The sequence below is a fragment of the Haemorhous mexicanus genome, chromosome 1 (assembly GCF_027477595.1).
Source record: "Haemorhous mexicanus isolate bHaeMex1 chromosome 1, bHaeMex1.pri, whole genome shotgun sequence".
NCBI classification, from domain to species: domain Eukaryota; kingdom Metazoa; phylum Chordata; class Aves; order Passeriformes; family Fringillidae; genus Haemorhous; species Haemorhous mexicanus.
In genome coordinates this window covers 35,959,077-35,981,024 of record NC_082341.1, presented here as the reverse complement: position 1 = coordinate 35,981,024, position 21,948 = coordinate 35,959,077, and the positions used below count along the sequence as shown (strand labels likewise).

General features: G+C 38.4%; 1 protein-coding gene across 2 annotated transcripts in view; it reads left to right on the top strand.

The window, feature by feature from the left end:
* TBC1D5 (TBC1 domain family member 5) overlaps positions 1-21,948 on the top strand; it is a 317,365-nt gene that overhangs the window by 249,589 nt on the left and 45,828 nt on the right. For both annotated transcript variants that reach the window (XM_059845995.1, XM_059845985.1), the window contains 2 exons: positions 9,023-9,108; positions 14,803-15,077. In XM_059845995.1, coding sequence (XP_059701978.1) covers positions 9,023-9,108; positions 14,803-15,077 — 361 coding nt within the window. The remainder of the gene's footprint in view (positions 1-9,022; positions 9,109-14,802; positions 15,078-21,948) is intronic.

The following is a 21,948-nucleotide window of genomic DNA, read 5'->3' as shown; positions in this document are numbered from 1 at the left end:
GCATGCTAAGCTTTTTAATGGTGGCCATGATAATTACTTACTCTTTGTTTATGTTCATGTTCTTAAAATGAGAAACTTATATTTTCCAATTAAATACTCTGTGCTTTGTTTTAAAAATTATTGATTTAAATACTCAGTTATTGTGTTTCATTAATAGAATAAGGTATGACAGGCGGCTAAGAGTTTAATGATGAATTACTTGGAATAACCATGTTGCCATAGTACCACATAAAAATAGTAAGTGTACCATGAATTAAAAATCTGCTTCATTTTTGTACTTTTGTTTCAACACCTTCTTTCCCCGTGCACCTATGCAGTTTAGAATACAAAAAGGCTACGTGGTCAATACTTGTGATGCCATAGCTTTGTTATCTCTCTCAAAGTTCACTGCAATCTCTTCACTGCTACATTAACCATTTAATCATAAAATAGTCATCCTCAACATATCCTGTATGTCACAAGCAGTATTTTCAGGGGAAAAAAAAAAATTGGAAAGTGGCTGATTAGTCATCTAAGCAAGACTTTTCAAATGAGAAACCTTTTGATGTCCTTCTCATTCTGCAGCACCATATGCAAGACAGTAGTCATCACTCGGAGGAGAAAGCTGATCTCCTGGATTGCCAATGACAACACAGTTCCCAAGTGTTGCTCTCTCCTTAGTCTTGCACACACAGGCCAGTTGTGTGGGTAAGAACTCACAAACACTGTATCCATCTAAGCTGAACAACCATTGCATTTAAATTAATAGGAATGCAGTGGGGAATAATATGGAATAAAGCAAAACTTCCAGAACAGTGGTACCTCCCATAGTTAAAGCCATGCCACAGGTAAGATGGTGAGGAAGCAAGGGACTTGTCCCAGTTCTGTGTGGGGCCAAGCGAGATGGGGCTGCACTCCCCTGCTGGTAGCAAGAGCAGAAGCCAGCCAGGTGACTGTGTTGTCCTCATTGCCCATCTTGTGTGGCCCAGCAGACAGGAGGGGGTGGTGTGGCTGCTGATTTCTGGGAGGGTCAGGAGGGGAAGAGTCTTTCAGAGGAAATGGCTAAAGGTGAGTTAGGAACTACTGTTCCTACTTTTGGCTTACATTTGAAAGCGAGTCTCCAAGACAAGATGGACCAGAAAGTTCTCTCTGGAAGACATAATTTTTAAAGTGTTCCTTCTATTTGAGCAGGTTGGCATCCTCAGTAGCAAAGTAAAGACAATTCTGATTTTACTTGCTGCTAAAACAAGAAGCTGAAGCATTTTAAGCTCTTAATTACTTTATCTAGCAATAAAACTTCTTGCTTGTGAATTTCTTGGGGCTATTTCTTTCAGTTGGTAGATTTACTTCTGTTTAAAATGTCATTTAAAGCTATTGACCCTCTCCTAAAAAAGTTATAATGTTATTTATAAAATTACACTTACAATATGTATTTAACAGTGTTAGAGTGAGGTGATTATGGTTCTTCTTATGTGAACCTGGCAATTCAATTAATCATTTCTAGTTTGCAAGGGAGTTTATCAAAAGGAAGAATTTAAAACACTTAAAGCACTTTGATTCTACCTAATCAAAAGTTCTCCATGTCATAATTTATTTACTAAAATTTGCAAAACACAAACTGTGAGCTATATAAAAGTTGATTCACAACTTTTCAATAATATATGACAGATGAACTACTGAATCACATCCAATCTATTATGATGGAATTTGAGTTGAGACTCTTCTGATAGAAATGTAGATATACTGCTTGTGTAGCTACATATTTTATAGTAAATATTAGTATATCAATTGTAATGAAGGCTATTTGAGTGCATTTGTATTGGGAAGAGCTTCTCTGAAAGAGCAAAATACTGTCAAGATAGAAGTGGGAATGGTATTTTTTGTCCTTTGCTATAACTTTATGGAAATTAGGTTTGGAGATGTTATCTCTTTTGTCCTTTGTCTTTTTAAGGAGCAGTAGTGATGAAAATGGCTCTCTAGGATAATTCCTCATGATTGGAATCTTAAATGAAAGGAGTTGCTTGTCCCGCAGCACCAGGCCCTTAGCTTCTCTCTGTGTTTCACGAGAAAAGACTTGGATGTCATACTCCTTTTGGTGTGGCGTGTGCATGGGACTTTGTGAATGAGCTTTTTTCACTCCCCTGGGGACCTTTTTCAAGTGGTTTATGTAGCAGATTACACGCAGAACGTGAATTATTCTGTTTCTTCTCCTTGTAGTTAAAATAACCTAATAGCACCTTAAAATGTTCTTGTTTTTCCCTGATATGTGAGATTTGTGTACAAGCATGTATCTGGAGAAGATGTAATGCTGTAAGTGTGCTTACAAGGGGTGTATGAGTATAAGCTTCGGATAACTGCATTACTCACAAAGCCATCAGTGAGTTATGCAGGTTGTCCAAAACGAGTGCCAATAAAACCATAATGTGGTAGCTTTTCTGTACATAAAGATGTCATATTTTAAATCCCATAATTTGGAGCATTCCAGGGTTTAAAGCGAGGCTTGCTGTGTGTTCCTTTCAAAAGCCTGGAGCTTTCCTCCACAATGTTGTAAAACTCCTGTTCCTAACTGTGCGAGGCTGCAAGATGCCAGAGCATAAATCTGTCACAGGGTAGAGCTGAACACTGTCAGATTTATACCTTACTATTTAGTTAATTTACTTCTTAAAACCAAGGGTTCAGCTGAAAAATAGGCAACTAAATTAAGAGGCAGATTTAAAAGGTACTTAAGCGATTCTGTTGATGCAAGATGGGGATTTTACACAGGTTATGAACTTGAACGTTGGCAGGTCGGAGTCTTTTTGTCTGGAATATCAATAAAAGCTGATTTGGTAGGATTTGATCTACCTGTTAAAATGCAATATGCTGTAATACTATAAATGAAAATAAAAAAAGGCTTCCCAAGCAGTTAGGACAAGAAGCCAAAATACACAACTAGAAATTTCTTTCAGTCAAGTCACTGAAGCATTTTTAAATCTCACTTGTCATTTTTTTTCAGTTCTTCATCTCTTGTCATAGAATGCCCATGTGAGAGAAAGCATGTGTGTATGAAGTTAAAAACAGACCATAACGCACAGTATTTAAAATATCTTCCTGGTGTCTGAAATTTCTAGTTGCCAGGGGAATGGAGGGTTGTCACGTAACAAAACTGGAGATAATTTATTTCAGCCTAATCAGAGTTCAGGGGTCTTCCATTCTTGACCCAGTTAACTGACTTTTTTTTCCTTTTCTGTTTTTTCTGGGAAATTTTGTTGCTTAGGGGGACAAAAACCCCTCCTTAATTTTCTTTAGAAACAATTAAATATGATAATTCTTCATGCTGTTATTGCATTGTAAATAACAAGGTCCATGATTGAGACCCTTAGCATCTTCTGAAAAATGTAAACAGGAAGCATTATTCCCAGTTTGAGGATTATGGCATTCCTTTGCCAACACCAATATTAGTGCATGGATCTCCTGGCTCCTGTGATTAAAGGAAGTTCTTTATTAGTTCTGTGCAGTGTACCCTTCATGTTGTGCTGCTTTCATACACAGGGTTGATAGACTATCAATCTATGTTTTAGATGGTATTTTGCTCTTGGCCTTGAACCACTTTTGAATTGGCAATAGCACCTTCTATCTAGTTGTATAGTACCTTATTATCTAATGTCTTGCTGGGTTTTTTCAGTCTGATAACTCAGTGGTTCATAGGTGGGTAAAATACCTTTTGTGCGCCAGCAGGTTGCTTGCTGCAGAAGGTATAATAAGGGAAGAGGAGAATTAGCAGGTGAAAAGAAAGATTTGTTTGTTTGTTTGTTTGTTTGGGGAATATTTTTTTTCTTCTTTGAGTGCTTTGGAGTTTGGGGTGGTTTGGTTGTTTAGTATACAAAATACTGTGATATATTTCTGTAATGTTAAGCCTTAGCCTTTATTGTGTAAGTGTGTTCATGTGGGGTGGAGACAGCTGCCTAAACATCTGACAAAATAAAAAGAGGAAAGGTGAAATTCTCTCTCAAGTTATTAGATAATAATTAATAAATACTTCACATTAATTATTATTGACTAATGGAGAAACTGCTGCTGAACTGAACAAACTGTATCCTTTATCCACATCTCAGCTGCTGTATTTCAGCTCTGTTCCCAGTCAAAATTTTTGTCAAGTTTATGTCATCTTTAATGAAAAAAGTAGCATAGATGATCTAGCAGGAAAAGGTCAACCTTTTCTGAGCTCTCAGTTCTATTTGAATTTAGGGTCACATGATCCTCCAACTTTAGAAACAAATGAAAGGGAAAAAATAGAATTTTAATACAAAAATTTCTTAGGCAGTACAAGAATTATGAAGAAATACAGTATTGCCATGTCAGCTGACAAAGGGAAAAAGGAGAAAATTGGCTCCCTAAAAATAATTGTTTAAATAAGCAGAACAACACTCCATCGTGATCCTTCTTTTTACATATGTTTGGTTCAGTCTGGGTTTTGATTTAGGCTTAAAATATTAGTAGTTTAGGGGAAGAAAACAATAAATGTTTGGCAGCATTTGGATAATATATTGGAAAAAATTAGTTTTAAAACATTCCATTTGACACTAGTGAGATGAATATTTTGGTCAGCTTATTGTGCCTGGATGTAGAATTCGCTGCTGCTATTTTGTTGTTTCTCTGTTGCATTGAGGTTATCAAGTTTCAGATACAATCTATTTAAGTGGAGCATTTTTTTAGTAGCTGAGGTTTTTCCCACCTGTCTACCCTAAAACACCTGCAACATATGTTTGTGTGACCCTGCAATGCTATGTGGTTTGGGCCTTGAGAAATTCCCCCAGAGCTTTTTGCTTATAAACAGCTGAGCAATTCATTTCTCTGATGACAAGTGTTTTTTCCCTTGGCATTGAGGCAACAGCATGTTTGCTAAAATACATCTCATTTTTCCTTAGATATATTGAAAACCTTTTTCCATTCTTGTCTCTTATTCTGAACCTTCAGATTTTGTGCAAAATTGTGTTTGGTGGGGTTTTTTACCCTCGTTAATAAAACTAAAAAGGGAGAAAAAAAATACCTCAACAAAGAAGAGTGTTATCAAGATTCCTCCACTTGCACCTGCATGTGAACTTTTAAACATGGTGAGGGGTGAGATACCAGGTGCATTGTAGAACAGCCTGGGACTTGTGTCACACACAAACATGCTTTGCTATATCCTGTCTGTTTTGTGGGTAATGTGATGCAATTTGTCTCCAGAGACCAGGGAGGAAAAGGGGTTTATTTGGGAATTTGAGCATGTGGGCAGGATTCTTAGCTGGTGGGAGCTGCTTTTTAGCTGTTTGTGCAGGTTTAGGGGATCGGCTGCATTCAGTGCGATTCTGACCACAGCATCACTCCCTGGCCTAGGAAAAGTGCAGCTGTGGGAATAATTTAGCTCAACCCCATGGCCCTGGAAGAGGATAAAGGCAAATAGAAAGTCCCCAAGAACCTCTTGGCAGCCATGGGAATTGGAGTAGGTTAGTCTGGGGGTGGCTGGAAACAGACAGGAGGACAGGGAGGGCACTTCAGCAGTCAAATGAGTTGGGACAGGGAAATCTTTTAGGCAAGGAAAGGCTCAGAAGGAGGAGTGCCTCAGAGATACCTGAAACATTTTCAAGCTTTTTTCCCCTTTGGACTGTGGCTTATACATTTTGAAGAGACAAAGTCCAAAATCACATCAATTTCTATGTGCTTCTATATGTGAATTTCATACACTGTCCTTTTAAAAGCATAAAATGAGCATTTTCTAGCAGTTGAAACTATAGAGTTAGAACTCTTAAACTTAATGTCTGTTTAGAGTTAAAACTCTAAACAGACATTAAGATTATAAGAATTATCAATCCAGCAAACTACTCCTACAAAATGGGTGTGGGGAAGGGGTGGGGGCATTCTAGTATTGTAATAGACAGCTTTTTTCTGATTTCTGCTCTCTCTTTCCTTACTAGAGGGGAAAACCATATATGTGTTAATCTGTACAATGTCCTCAGCCCTCATACAATTTCTTGGAGGGATTTAACAAACATCTGAAGGAATAATTTCACTGTCATCTTAACATTATCCTTTTAAGAAAAAAATTATTTTGTCCGGGTTAGTAACAAAATAATGTACATAAATTGAAAAAGAAAAGGAATAACTTTACTTATTTAAGTAATGAAAAATACAAATTAGATCTTTCTAAATTGCACTGTGTAGGGAAAAACTGGTTGCTGTGAATATTTTAAAGAGCAGAGGTATTTTTTTTGTAAATAAATTTAGTCCTTAGTTCTGATACATAGGTTTTCATTTAGGGGACAGCTCAAATTGAATGCTTAGAGAGGGGAATTACTTTAAAATTCTTAAGGAACAAGCATCATAATTGTGTAAGGTTTCTGTTCTGCATTTTACATTTAACTTACCAAAATAATTGAAAAGAATACAAAACTTAAAGGACAACCAAAGTGACATAAAGATCCTAATCTTCAAAATAACGTATTTCTGTGGTGATACTTCACAGATACTTGTCTGCTAACATATGTATCAGGTTGAATGTTGAAAATTTTGAAATACATTGAAAATATAAAATATTTTATTATTCAATGTAAAAAATATTGAAGTTTTTTGAGAGGCTATCTCAGTGATGCTACACAAGAAGTCGCAGTAGTAACCCTTGGCATTTACTGTATTATATTTTTAATGCTTTTTCAGAGAGGTTTTTTTTCAGTGCATGTAATAGTACTTTAAACTGCTTCTTCCTTTGATACCTTTAAACCTCACAGGAATTTAAATAGGCTCTTGTGAAAGTAATGCTTGAGCCTCATTCATATGTTTGAGTTAGATGTTATTCCTATTAATGGCTTTAAGTGCTTAGATAGTAGATCAGCTTTTCATGTCTTCAATTGCTTGCCATTTCTGCATAAATATGTTTCAAGATACTGTTCCAAATAATCTTTTCCTCTTGTTTTGGTTTTCGGTTTTTATTTCATTCAGAAGCAAAGCGTAATAATCTTTTTTATTATTTATTGGGTGGTCAAAAAGAAATTTCAATGGTTTTGCTAACTATCAATATATACCAAGTTATTGGAAGCAAATTACAAATCTGGCTAACACCTGATAACTTGTACTTTACAAAAAGCTGCCTTACGGCTTAGAAGTGCCCATTCTTTTAGCTATCTCTTACTCTTCACCCTTACCCTTCAAAATATGTAAAGAATGAAGTTACTTAATTCATAGGAGAAAAGTTACACTGTGTGATTACTCAGACAGAAGTCACAGAACCATCAGTTATCCTCATCACGTCAGTTTGGATTTGATTATCATAGAAATGTATTGAATTACCAAACTAGAGCAATAGTAACTAAAGCTGATTCATTGTTATTGCTGGCAGTTGATGAGAACTGACTTTCAAGTTCTATGAATTGGTAGAGTTATTCAAACATTGTTTTTATAACAGGAGATGAAAAATGTAGAACAACCATTACAGTGTGGGTGGTAGGATAGATGAGAATTTTTTAATGCTTGTCTAATAGCTTTTAGTTGCTTCATTTTTTAATGAACATTACAAACATATATGTTCTAAATGTTTATTGTGTTTCCAAAGAAAGAAAATGAGACATTTCATACAAGATTAAGTCTAACTGCAGGAAACAATCTGGAAATTCCCCCCTTTAAATATGCTTTCAGAAATCATCCTGGCCTTTGGTATCTACCAATTCTATACATTTTCTTCCCTCCTTTTATGCTCTTGCAAAGTTTTGGTCTTTAAAATTCAAGTCCTGTATCCTCCTCCAGAAACAAGATTTTCAAGGAAGGAGGCTATCTGTAGGTACATGGAAAATGAGAGGACAAGACTGCAGATACTCCAGTCTGTAATGAAATCTGAAGAGCAAATATACCATGTGAAACTGAAACACCTGAAGACTGACTCTGACATCAAAACTATGATGTACTCTCACCTGTGAACAATGGTTTTGGAAAGGACAATGCATGGTTCACTAAAACTGTATTTACTACTAGCAGGATTTAAGAAGGCAGATCAGAATATAAAGCAACAGCCCATAAATGATTAAACCTTTGTAGGAAGTACTTAGAAAGTATTTAGATCTCTTTTATACAAATCTGATCACTATGCAGAAATTTTTACCACTTTACCATTTTCTCTTCCACTAGAAATTATTTAAGCCATTTCTCTTTTATATATATATTTTTTTTTTTAAAGGGCCTCTCAGTACTGCTCTGTTATTTCGTTTCCATCTGCATGCAATTTCTTTTACTTAAAAATATTTGCTTTTCCCTTCAAATAGTGTCCTTTAGGATGCATGCAATCGATCATGATACTTTATGCATATACTACAGTCTATGCTCAATGTTCAATGGATTCTTAGATCCCAAAAGGATGATTTCACGACTACTGAAGGCAGCATATTCTGTGAAAGAGTTTCATTGTGTCAGAAATGGACAATAACAAGTGCATTCTGGTTTCAATATTAATTTTATACACTTTATTATAGGACAACAGTTTTTTATTCGGTTTTCACTAGGGCGAAATTTGGAGAGGAAAAATAGGCTCTGTGTGCCATCTAGTGGGATTGTTCAGGCTGTCTCACTAAAATTAATTCTTTGCTTAACAGAGATACTGCTTGTGATGTATTCAGTTCAAAATGTTTGCTGTAGTTTCTCCATACTATTACCATTTTCTTTAAAAGCATAGAACTTTAGCTTGGAGGTGGTCGAATTCTATGCCTGACCTGCAGGAAGAAATCATATCCAGTATCTGTTCTTGGGCAAGAATTATTGATTTAATTAGGAATGTTACCACTACAGCAAACAGACTCTTCCATGTGCAAGAGTACTGATTTCTGTGACTATGGAATGGACTTACAGGTAGAATTTGGTTTGATGTTAAGTATTTTGAGTCTTCACTTTATTGTAAATGACATTACTGCCTTGAAAAACCAAGATCCCAGGAAAAGAAACTTGTTCTGTAAGTTTCTAAACCTCTTTAATGAAGGTATTTCATGTCTCTGCTTAAAATCTCCCAGAAATTTACAATGAAGTACTTTTTTTTATTTTTTAGCGAAATCCAAGACCAGTGACTCACCAGTTCCAACAAAATTTAGATTATTACAAAGCACGTGGAGCAGACTTGATGAATAAAACCCGGTAAGCTATTTCTAAATATATATTCACCAAACTAAGACCTTACATTCAAAAAATGTTTCAGAAGTCACGTTTATACTAAACAGGAATTACATAAGCAGTATTAGAAGCGTTTGTTTCAAATCTGTCCATTGACTATTATTACATGAAAAAATTGAAGCTTTTACTTGTAGTGTTGCAGTCACTCGCTGGCATCATTTTAAGGGAGGCTGAGGACACTATTACACAATGACATGTATCTTAAAAACGGGGTAAAACATTGCCAGTGTGAGTTCTGTAGCTGAACTAATTCTGACAATGCACCTAATTATACTCTGGAGTATCCATGTACCAGAAGCTAAGTTAAGTTGAATTAATGTAAATCTAGTTTGAAGTAATTTTTACAAATTTTACCTCTCGTCTTTTAGAAGTGGTTTGTATCAATAACGCCAAAATTCCTCGTCAAGGCCATATTATCTGGGTGGCCAGAAGGTGGGTGCCAATGGCGGGTGACTGCTGGTGGCTGCAGGTCAGTCCAGCACAAGAGAGAATGCTTCAGTTGACACAGTCACAGGCAGTTTCCTGGGCTGCACGTGGCCCCTGCCATTCATTCTGCCTGCTGATTCACGGGAACTTGCTGGCTTTTGGACTTTTGCATCGCTGTCACATTCTGTTGAAATCAGCTACATTAAAAGCCAACTCAAATTAAAATGGTGTAGTTTGAGAAGCTTTTAAAAAGGGACAAAGAAGCAGAAATTAAAGCTAAGTAGAGTCACTACAAAACCGTCATTTTCTTTATAATTCAGGCTTTAAAGTTGAGAACAGGTGTCAAAAATTACTGCATTCTACTGCATTTTCTTAATGCTGTTCCTTATTCTTTTGAAAAATTAACTGCAGTGTTGCCTAAACTGAAAAAATAAGTTGCTCGAAGTTTCAAAAAGAAAGATTTCAAGGATTTTGAAAAAACAAGTAAATCATAAAGCCCAAACAAGAATGACACCTGCCAGAAACCTAAATTCCAAGAAGAAAAAATTGATTAAATCTATGTAGGAATATAAATTAATTGCACACATATACTGAGACTACACACCAAATGATATAGGAAGTTGTTTAGAATAATTCAGATAGAAGAAAATCTGGGATAAATTCATCTCAAGACAGGAACGCTTAGAGTAGGTCAAATGTGGTAAAGCTGTTTAAGACTGGACTAGGGTGAGAACTGGAAGATGTACATTAGGAAATGTTTCTGCAGTGAGCAGAGATGGATTAAATCAAGTACCAGGTCTATTTCATCTTTAATTCCACAGGCTCAGTGGTATGTTTAAAATATCTTGACAAATCTCTACTATATATTGCTTATTTTATCACATACAAAACTTTTTAATCGGTCATATTCATCTATTTGTCTCTCATCTCTTGTAATGATTACTTACTGACTAGAGAAATGCCTTTGAATAAGGCCTGCAAAACAAAACATTTCCATCTTAGCAGAAAACTGCAGAGATTGAATCATCTTCCTCCTGCTAGTTTAAAAATACACCATTCACAGTCAAGGTCAATGATGCTTATTGTGATGAAACAGAATTGTTTGCTTTGTGGATGGAATTCATGTCTCTTTGATACTCATATTTTTCAACTGATGCCTTACTTTTAAATGCATCTGCTGATAACTCTACAATGTAAATCAATCAGTATTTTTCTTGTAATTGTTGTGCAAGTCTGGTACATTTAGATGGCTAAAATGTAGATTGATCCATGTTTGATGGCTGTAATCATCCCTTGCATTAATATATCAGACATTTAAATGTAAGAAGTAGACACATTGTTCTTATTTTACTGAACTTCAGCTCACTTTTAATGTAAGTCCTCCAGAGATGTAGCACCTCACTATTGTTCATTTTCTGAAGCTGTCATTCAGAGAAATTGCACAGATTTTACTTCACAATACATTTTTTAAAAACACCTCTTGAAAAGATATTTAGATAGCATCATTATTTATTTTTCATTAATTTAAACATGTTCCGAGCTGATCATTAGCAGTGTCAGTTCATTGCACAGCCGAATCACACCACAGGTTATTAGGAGCTGTGATAACTATCCTTTCTAGTTGTCATGTAGTTCTAAAATATTCTTGCATTTTACTGTTGGAAGCATTTCTAAAAATAATGTTTCGGCCATAAAGGCTTGGCAATTGTTTATGTTAATTGTTTCTGTAAAATGAAGTTTTTCTCAAAAAGTTTCTTTCCAACCATCTGAAAAATGCAAATAAACTATTGTCCTGGTGCACAGATATGTCAAAGCAGCAAATCAAACAGTGTCAAAGAAAAACTGACACCTTTTTATTAAGCAAAATATAGCTGAAAAATAAAGAAACAAGAAAGAAACAATCTGCTGGACACAAATACACAAGCCTCTGTATAAGCTTTGTTTCCTACATTGTGTACCATCACAATTCCGATGATATATGAAGCTCAAAGTGTCCAGTGGCATTGTTGCTCAGGTGGCCTGTCAGTGTAAATCACTTACTTTCAGCAAATTTTTTTGTGCAAAGTCAAGGAGTTTTATTAGTGATTGCAAAGGTTCTAGATTTAGAGACAACGTAAAGCTAGGACTCAATGTGCAAGCCATTATCTTTCAAGTTAATGTTTCAGGTGAGTGACTGATATGTACCACCCCAAACTCCAACTTTAGTGATTGTTTTCAGTAAATGGAGGGAAAAAGTATACTAAAGTTTGGGTTCTGAATATCACCCATATTACTGATATGACCCCCAAAACTGGCAATGTAATGAGATTTATTGCTACTGCTGATAACTGATTGAGATCCCATTCAGCATGATCTCATCTGTTTTTCCTTAAAAAAAAAAAGAAAAGAGAAAACTCAGCCTACTACAGGCAGATTATTAAAAAGAAGTAATCCATTGAGTGTTGATTCATGATTCATTTCTTGTCTGGCATAATTCACTAGAGCAGCAATTTCAGTTTGAAATGCTGACATTAGTGCTCCTGTGTCTACCACAAAAATAACCAAATATTTTAAATGGCCCAAGGGAAAAGTGATTATCAGATCTCCCTGGCTGTTTTCTGTGAGCCTTCACATATAAATCCACTCCATCCAGTGGCCATCTCTCACTCAGAAATGGTTAATCTGGTAAGTCCAGGCTCTGGATGGTCTGAGGGGACCAAAGTGATGGACTCCTCAGGGGAGTAACTCATGTCCTTTGATCTTCAGTGGGAGTGTGCTGGCATCGTTTCTGGCAAAAGAATCCAATACAAGTCTCGAGGGGTTGGTCTGGACAGGTTACCCCTTAGTGGCTGAAGTTGTTTAACAGCTTGGACTTAACATATTTCTCAGGTGGAATCTCAACTTCAGTCTCATGAAGTGCTTTTCACACTGCTGTTGTTGCTTCCCCCACCTTTTCAGAGGGGTCTCCTCCAATTATTCTCATTTCCAGAGGGAGTGAGACTGTTCATTGTGCAGCCTGAGCAATGGTGGGTGAATGTTCATACCCTTGCAGGAGGCTGTTTAAGGTGTATTGCCCTCCCTTCCAAGCCGTGCCAGCTGAGCACTGGTTAAAGGTACAGTATTGTCATTCAATTGCCTGAAGTAAACTGGAAACCACAACTCTCTGTTGGCTCCTTCACCACCCAGGCAGGACAATTAGAAGGGGACTTTGAAACCAACCCATCAATGCTCAGTCACATGGGTGCTTATATTGTGGCTATTGAGTTTGCAGTGATGGGTGTTGCAGCTGTTAATGGAACCAAATCAGCTGTAACTTCAGAAATTCCATTTTGTGCTGCAGCAAAGGTCCAGCACTGTGATTCACCAGTAATCCTTGAATCACTCGGTGCAGGCACCGCATGGAGTGAGCACACTACTGTCTCTGGACTTCTTTTAGAGTCAGGTTCAGCAGGGTCAGGGTCAGGAGCCACCAAACATCCAAAAACTCTTCCTCCCCTTCGGATGAGGGGTGCAAACCAGGCCTCAGCAAAGCACCTGAAGCTTTTGCACATCGGTGATTTTTTGTGTCACTAACCATTAACTTCAGTCTCACAGCTACTCAGTTTGCTTTTGAAACCATTTGGACCTCCTGCAATTTTATAGTTCTGCAGATGCTTTCCTCATAGTGACTTTGTCATTCACTCTCAGATGACTGTGGAAGGACTTTTTCTAACACCAGCAGCAATCAATAAAATCAGGAGGCACAGAAACATCCTGTAATTATTATCCAGCAGTCATTCTTTCCCAGCTTCCATAAATTGGGAAGTAACACTTGGTCCCAGTCTCTGCACTGCTGTTCCTTCTAAAAAATTCTAGATGCCATCTTTCTTCATCTCCAGTATATATGGCAGAAGCACCCCATACAGCTTGGGGCTGTATCTTGTGAGTGTGCAGGCTCTCATACTTCCTTCTGATAGCTCTCCTTTTCTGTCTATTCTGAGTATCTATTCTGATTCTAAACAACCCAGCTGTTGTTATTTTCTGCATGTGCTCTATATGTGTGTGCATGTTTGTATTGTGTAATCTAAAAAAATCCCATCTCTGGAGGCAAATAGAGAAATTAGAGGAAGAGCAAAATCAAAATTACTCTTCCAGGTGTCTGCAGAAGTTACAAATTACCCATATTAATTCATTTGTAGTTTATTTTTAGTTCAACTTCCTCAAAACATTGTAAAGCTGTTTTTCCCCAGTACAATGATTGTGTTGGTTTTAATTACATTTCTTCTTGTTTTTAAAGGACAGCTATTTATATCATGGAAGTACCGATTAGTAAAATAAAACCTCAGGAGTGAAAAGGTCTTTGTGGTTGTGATATATTTCTGTGAAGGGTATTTCAAGCATTAATTATATAAGGCAGGGAATTATTGCATGAACAAATAGGAATGGCTTTGCTAATCTGTGGGTTATGTGAACACTTCCACTGGGAATTAAAAGGTTCTTTGCCTCTTTATTTTAGACAAATTAAATGGTTTGACAATTTCCTCATTCTTAATGTTGCATATAACTGAAGTGAATTAAATAGCCACTGTAGTTAAAAAGTAACAATTATAAGGATTGTGATTCAGCATATGTGTTATACCCTGAAGCAGATCTTCAGCAAAATCACTTTGGAAATCAGGATTCCTGTTAAAAAGTGTTGGCTTAAAATGATTGGGCTGGGCAGAAGGTGATCTCAGAGCAAGGGACATCTAGCTCTGCCAGCCTAAAAGGACAGTCTAATGTTAGCTTTGCTTGCTGAAAGAAATGTTTGGGCTTGACTCATTTTAAACATTGGACAGAATTTAATCTAACAGAAATAAATATTAAAGCAGTTCTCGAATAAGTGCAAAAATTCAATTTTATAAAGTTTTTTATTCTGTAGAGCCTGGATTGCTATTTATCACTCTGCTTTTTTTTGTTTGGTTTTTTTTTTTTTTAATTTAGGAAGGCAAATTAAGAAAATGAAGAAAATTGGTACAAACTCACTTTGTTTGGGGTTAGTCTGCATTTTTCAGGGAGAAGGACCAAAAAAAATTGTCCACTTCTGGTTGGGAAAAATTCATACCACACAGAGACCACACCCTGTGGTCTCTGTGTATATTCCAGTGCAACGGTAGTAAAATACCTTCTTTGTAACGTTCAAATCTTGGATTTTTATCTCTGAGTTTTGAAGAACGATGCATGTATGGCTGTGCCTGTCCAATGATGCAATGATTTCTCCTCTTCTTTTCTCAGTGCCAGTGCTAAAGCTGCCCCTTTGAACATTAACAGAGTCTCCAACAGCTTACTGAATTTTGGCCGAAAGCTCATTGCTCCGGCCATGGCTTCGGGTGGGGCAGTGGGCACTCCTGCTGGCGGGAGCAGCTTCCCTCCCTCTTCAGTGCCAAGCAGGAGCACAGTGGAAGCCCCTCAGCACCAGCAGCACCACCAGCAGCAGCATCATCACCACCACCAGTCACAGCAGCAGAGGATGATGAAGTCTGAAAGCATGCCAGTTCAGCTGGGCAAAGGTAAAGGGGAAATGGGTGACAAGCACCATGACTGAGGGAAGCTTTGTCGCACATCTTCAGGGCTGCAGTTTTTTCTTCTGTTGATTTTTATATCAGTGCGTACATATTTTGAGGAAACAGCAAAAAAAGTATTTTGTTAGTCAGGATGCTTATGCCAAGTACAACAGTACGTTTGCAGTGCAATACAGAATTAGATGTTATCTCAAGAATGTACAAATACTGTAAGAGTTTCGAACTTCTAAAAATATATGAACCAGAAACTGCATCAGACAGGCCAACAAACTAATCATTACCAGATGAAACATGAGCCAATTAATTTTTCAGATTTTTAGATGCAACCTTTTTTTAACTGGAAGACTAATTTCATACATGTTTTTCAGGTTATTGGCAAAAAATCGCATGCATAACAGTATTAGCTAAATACATAATAATAAGTGAAGGAAGTTAGAAAGTAATTCTTAATAAAGAAATTCTTATTCCCTTTAGAATGTGTGGAGCTTATTTAAGAAGTTATTTGAACCATAATATGAATTTGTCTTTTAATAATTTGTAATTACCCTCTGCACTTTATTTAGTAAACACTTGAGTCTTTTTCTTTAAGCTTTTCTTTTTATATGTCTTGAGGACAGCTTATTCAAACAACAAACTCACAAGCTCAGCTTTGGTAGTTGTGTGCTATACTCTGCCACGCTCAAGGTAGGTTACTGCTTTTCACCTTCAGCCAGCCCATGGCAGTATGTGCTTTTCAAGGAGTATGCAGAGCAAAACAGTACCTGCTGCTTTTAGCAACTCATCCAGTGGCATGGTTATGAGCTTCAGGGCTGGTGCTCATTGCCCTGAGCCTTTGCATAGGATTGTATCTTTTTTTTTTTCCCCACCAGATTTGAAAGTGTAAAAGAAGGGAAATAACACCTCATAGCTGAAGTTGGTGTTCTCTCTCTTTGCTGCGGCACCCATATGGTCCAAAGGCCCTTTCATGATGCATGGCATCCCCAGCAGACACTGAGGGAGCCAAACAGAAAGGTACAGCTGTTCTTTTGGAGCAGGCACATACAGGCACTTCTGTAAGGGCCTCTGCAGCTGCTTGGCAAAATCCAGATATGCAGCTTCTCTCAGTTATACAAGAATCTCAGAACTTGCTCCTGCAAGGGTTTGACAGTACAGAGGTGAAACTGAAGTGCAGTGAAACTCTGATACAAATCCTGTTCACAATGGAAGTAAAATTTGGCGTAGAACAAAATTATCTACACTGTTTCAGAGAGACTTTTTCTTTGCCTTTTAAAGAGTTTTCCATAGTTTTCTTAGCACATTATTCTTTTTCCCCCTTTTGAGTTTAAAAGTGGTCCTTGCGTGGCTGTTTTCTTTCACTGCTTAATATAGTAAAAGCACACAATTTGAAAAAACTTCTATAGATGGGATTGATTATAGCTTAATCTTGATGTGGCTGCTAAAGGATGGCCTGTTGTATGGGCCAATCAACATATATCATCAGGAAATGCACCTGATACTTTCCATACAAGAATCAGAATAAAAAATTGTACTTATGTTTGGTCATTGTCATGTACGAGCTGTGCACATACTGCTTTATCAACAGGAATATGGAGATTTGCTAAAGTTATGAAGAATTAATGATGTAGGGCACAAAACATTTTCATGGTAAGTGGAAAAAACATACTGCAGTTTCCTCTTAGTGTATTCTGTCTATCCATATTTGGTACAGCCTTTGCAAGTAATTTAAGGGCAAAAAATGTAAATATACTATTTTTAATAGGTTCAGAGTTTTGTTTTACATATTAGCGCCATGCTTGTTGTTCCAGACCTGTACAGTTACAAGTATTTTGTCTGTAATTGTACAGAAATTTCAAATGATGGCAGCTATGTTTGCAAGTACCATACTTTGTATTTTTAAAGAGACACAAAAAATAACAAAAGGAAATAGAAAGTATTTAAGAGGCTCTCCACTGAATTCTCTCTGAAGTAAGTTTAAATGTTTAGAAAAAAAAAAATCCCTATTTTCCTAAAAAGTCTTTTGAAGCTTGCTGCAGTGACCTTTGTAAACAGCACAAGCTCTATCACACCTTAAAAGCAAGAGTGAGTCTTTGCTGTTCTGTGGAGGACAGTAGCACCACCTCAAAAAAGAGCTGTACAGCAAATCCAGTGAATGAGGGCACTCTCCACAGCTGTGAGAAGCTGCCAGTACTTCTATCCCAGGCACTGAGATTCAGGATTTAAAATATATTTGTACTCCCAGAAGCTCTCATTCCACTCATGTTTGTGCTGAACTTTTTAGCTTCTACACTGGCTTTTTTCTAGCTCTGGATTCTGCTGTAGTTTTTTGAGTATCTAAAAACTACTTGGCAAGGCTCCCAAATTACTAACTAGTTGCCACTAACTGTCTCCTGTTCTTGTTCTTCCCTATGTGTTCAGCTCTCCTCAGGTTCCTGGAGCCTGGTTATTTAGCTGAGGTAGGCAGAGACATGGATTTAGGATTTAAATTGAAAGACATTTGCACTTCCAGCTGATGTAATACTCACAGATGTTCAGTTGGATATTATAACAGGCCGAAGTGCTGTAAATCTAACAGGCATCAAGCCATAAAATAAGTCATCCGTTTTTCTCTTACTGGTCTTTTCAGGTTTTGAATGCTCAAGTAGTGCTGATAATTTAAATTAATATGTAGAGATTTATAAATTTGGAGATATTAAATTAACTGGCTGATCTACTTTGTGGAGAAGTCCTTGGTAACAAAATACCTTGCAGGACTGTCAAAATAATCCTCTCCCAGCTTTAACAGCCCTGTTTCAACAGAGCTACCACTCACAAACCAGCCACCATTCATGCTGCCATACTCTAGATGAGGGATGACTGGGTTACATAATCAGTTGTAATTATTTCTCACTACAAAGTTTTGGTATTTGCTGAATTTCTGTAAGGAAAAAAAAAGCATATAATTTAGATAATGTAAATGGAAAAACAGCAGACTGGAAAAAAAAAACCCAACCATAATTGCAAGCCTGTTATTCCAGATGAGTCTTCAGCATCACAAATCACAGCTGAACGAAGTATCTAGACATCTAATTGGAAATTCAGTTCCTCCTAATAATATATTAGTCCCATTCAGCCTGTCCTCAGCACAGAAGAAGATCGGGTATCATTACTGATTGCTTATGCAAGGTAGCCTGCTAACAGAAGAGGGATTAAAACATTCTCTTGATCCTGCACAGTGATGTAATTCATTGGCACAAAAGTTGAATTTGGATATTGAGTTTATTGGATTTTCAGTTGAGGTGGTTATTTTGAAAGATAAAAAAATTGATAATGAAAAAAAAATGGAAAAAAATCTCAGTCAATGCCCTCTCTGTTTCAGTGGATCCTTCATCATTCAGAAACTGGATATTCTTTGATTACCAAATGGCAGTGTATTGCCAAGAAAAAAAAGCATTTCTCTTTCTCATCTTCCCTGATAGTTCCAGATACAGTTTTCCTTCTAGGTCATTTCACGGTGAAACCCAAAAGGCTTTTGTTTTAAATGCAGCTCTATCACAAGGACACAGTAGAGGACCAGTTAAAAGACAAAGTTATGCCAAAACTTTATTTAAAGAGTTTCCAAGCTACTCTTTGTTTATATGAGTTGATACTACTATGGTATTTGTTGTAACACAAAGAGAATTTCCATAGTCAACACATATGCCCTAAAGAAATGATCCCCCAATTTAGATTTATTTATAAAGTTAAATAATTATTTAGAATTATTTCTTTATCTCTAGAAAATGAGTAGGCTTTTCATATGGATAAAGAATTTGTTCTTATTAATAGCAGAACTGAGTACAAATTAAAGGAGTAAAACAGAGACTGACAATTTTTTTTCCTTTTTTAAAAACATATAAATATACATATTATTAGGCAATTATGAATTTTTTTGACAGCACGGATACAACTTCTGAGCTCCACGGTATAAGAGAGACATGGAATGGGTGTTGTGGGGGGCTCCGAAGAAGATTAGGGGACTGGAGCACCTCATGAGAAAAGTGAGGGAGCTGGAACAGTTTGGCCTCGAGAAGAGAAGACAGAAAGGGAAGGTACCTAAAGGGAGGTGTGAAGAGGGTGCAGCCAGCCTCTTCTTGGTGGTGTCAAGCAGTAGAACAAAAGGCAATGGGCAGAAACTGATGCACAGGAAATTTCACCTGAATATGGGGAAGAACTTCCTTACTGTGCCAGTGACCGTGCCTTGGAGCAGACTGCCCAGAGGAGTTGTGGAGTCCCCTTTGCAGGAGATACTCCAAAGCCATCAGGACACAATTCTGAGCAGTGTACCCTAGGGACCCTCCTTGAGCAAGGGGCTTGGGCCAGTGGTCTTCCAACCTCAGCCATTCTCTGAAGCTCTCAAGTAGCAGAATGGCACTGTCTCTGTAAAGCGCCAGCGAAAAACGGGTTTGACTCTTCAGTTAAGTTTAGATTTTGATCTAAATCATCACTTAAAAGCACTGGGGTTCTGCAGCCTGTGACAACTGGTTATCCACCCTTCCCGTTTCCTTTTCCCTGTCCCTACAGCGCTCTCTCACAATGTCCTCTCTGTTCAAAGCAGGGTGCTCCGGCTGAACCCCCCAAAGCTGCGGCTCTTCCCTCGGGCGAGCCGCAGCGGCGGGGCCGCGCTAACGCTGTTGTTTGTTTGCCAGGCGAGGCGGGCGAGGCGGCGCCGCCGGGGCCGGCCCAGGCCCAGCAGCACACCCCGGCCAGCGCAGGTAGGCCCGGGCGGCGCCCGCCGGCACCGCCGCTGTCCCGCCAGCGAGCGCCGCTGTTGTGCCGGGAGAGAGCTCGGCTCTGCGCCGCCGGCTGACCGCTCTGTGTGTGTGTGTGTGTGTCTGTGTGTGTGTGTGTGTGTGTGTGTGTCTGTGTGTGTCTGTGTGTGTCTGTGTGTGTGTCTGTGTGTGTGTCTGTGTGTCTGTGTGTCTGTGTGTCTGTGTCTGTGTGTCTGTGTCTGTGTCTGTGTCTGCGTGTGTCTCTGTGTCTGTGTCTATGTGTCTGTGGGTGGGTGGGTGGGTGCGTCTGTGTCTGTGTGTATCTGTGTGTCTCTGTGTGTCTGTGTCTGTGTGTGTCTGTGTCTGTGTCTGTGTCTTTGTGTCAGTGTCTGTGTGTGTGTCAGTGTCTGTGTGTGTGTCTTTGTGTCTGTGTCTGTGTGTGTGTCTGCGTCTGTGTGTGTCTGTGTGTATCTGCGTCTGTGTGTGTCTGTGTGTCTGTGTGTCTGTGTCTATCTGTGTCTCTGTGTGTATTTGTGTCTGTGTGTGTCTCTGTGTGTGTCTCTGTGTGTATCTGTGTCTGTGTGTCTCTGTGTGTCTCTGTGTGTGTCTCCGTGTGTGTATCTGTGTCTGTGTGTGTCTGTGTGTGTGTATGTCTGTCTGTGTTTGTGTCTATGTGTCTGTATGTCTGTCTGTGTGTGTGTGTGGAGGTGTCTGTGTGTCTGTGTCTGTGTGTGTGTCTGTGTATCTGTGTCTGTGTGTCTGTGTGTCTGTGTCTATCTGTGTCTCTGTGTGTGTCTGTGTGTATCTATCTGTCTGTCTGTGTCTCTGTGTGTGTCTCTGTGTGTATCTGTGTGTATCTGTGTCTGTGTGTCTCTGTGTGTCTCTGTGTGTATCTGTGTCTGTGTGTGTCTGTGTGAGTGTATGTCTGTCTGTGTTTGTGTCTATGTGTCTGTATGTCTGTCTGTGTGTGTGTGTGGAGGTGTCTGTGTGTCTGTGTCTGTGTGTATGTCTGTGTATCTGTGTCTGTGTGTCTGTGTGTCTGTGTCTATCTGTGTCTCTGTGTGTGTCTGTGTGTATCTGTCTGTCTGTGTCTCTGTGTGTGTCTCTCTGTGTATCTGTGTGTATCTGTGTCTGTGTGTCTCTGTGTGTCTCTGTGTGTGTATCTGTGTCTGTGTGTGTCTGTGTGAGTGTCTGTATGTCTGTCTGTGTGTGTGGGGGGGGGTGTCTGTGTGTCTGTGTCTGTCTGTGTGCCTGTCTGTGTGTGCACCTATCTGTGTGTGTCTTTGCGTGTGTCTGTGTGTGTGTCTGTCTGTCTCTCTGCATGTGTCTGTGTGTGTCTCTGTGTCCATCTGTGTCACTGTGTGTCTCTGCGCCTGTCTCTGTGTGTGTCTGTCTGCCTGTGAGTCTGCGTATGTGTATGTGTGTCTGCGTGTGTGTCTCTGTGTATCTTGTGCATGCGTCTGTGTGTTTGTGTCTGTCTGTGTGTCTGTGTGTCTGTGTGTCTGTGTCTCTTCACAGGCATCCGCCGTGCATCAGCATTTGTCTGTGCTACAAACCTCTGTGCTCTTGCACTTTGAGCCCATTTCCCACTTTGTCATGGGGGCCGGTTCCACCATCATTGTCCCTTTTAGCTGCATTACTTCCCTCCTGTTATATATAGGGCAGGTATTTTGGTGCACTTGACTAACAGGGAGCTTACCTGCCTTGGCTGCAATAAAAAGTACATGGATTTGTGTGACAAGGTGGTTTGAATGAATTTTGAAAGTGCTGGAAGCCTTTGTTCCAATTTCACTGTAGGAGAAAAAGGGAAACTAATTTATCTGAAAAGTTTTATAAAAGTCATCTCATTCTTTTTGCAAATTTTAATACTCTACATCCTCACTATGGCAATTACAGACCGATGAGCAGATCTGAATGGTTTTGAATTATATATAGTGCCATACTTCTGATCTTCTTGGTATCTTTTTTCTTGCTCTTCTTATAACTATGAAAGCTATTCTTTCCCTCTGTAGGGACCAAACAGAATGAGCCATCAGTTTTGTTTGTCTTTTTTGCATGTTCATCTGATTTTTCATGTGTTTTAGCAGGGACCGCCAGTGTTCCTGGTTATATCTCCCATAACTTAACTCAAA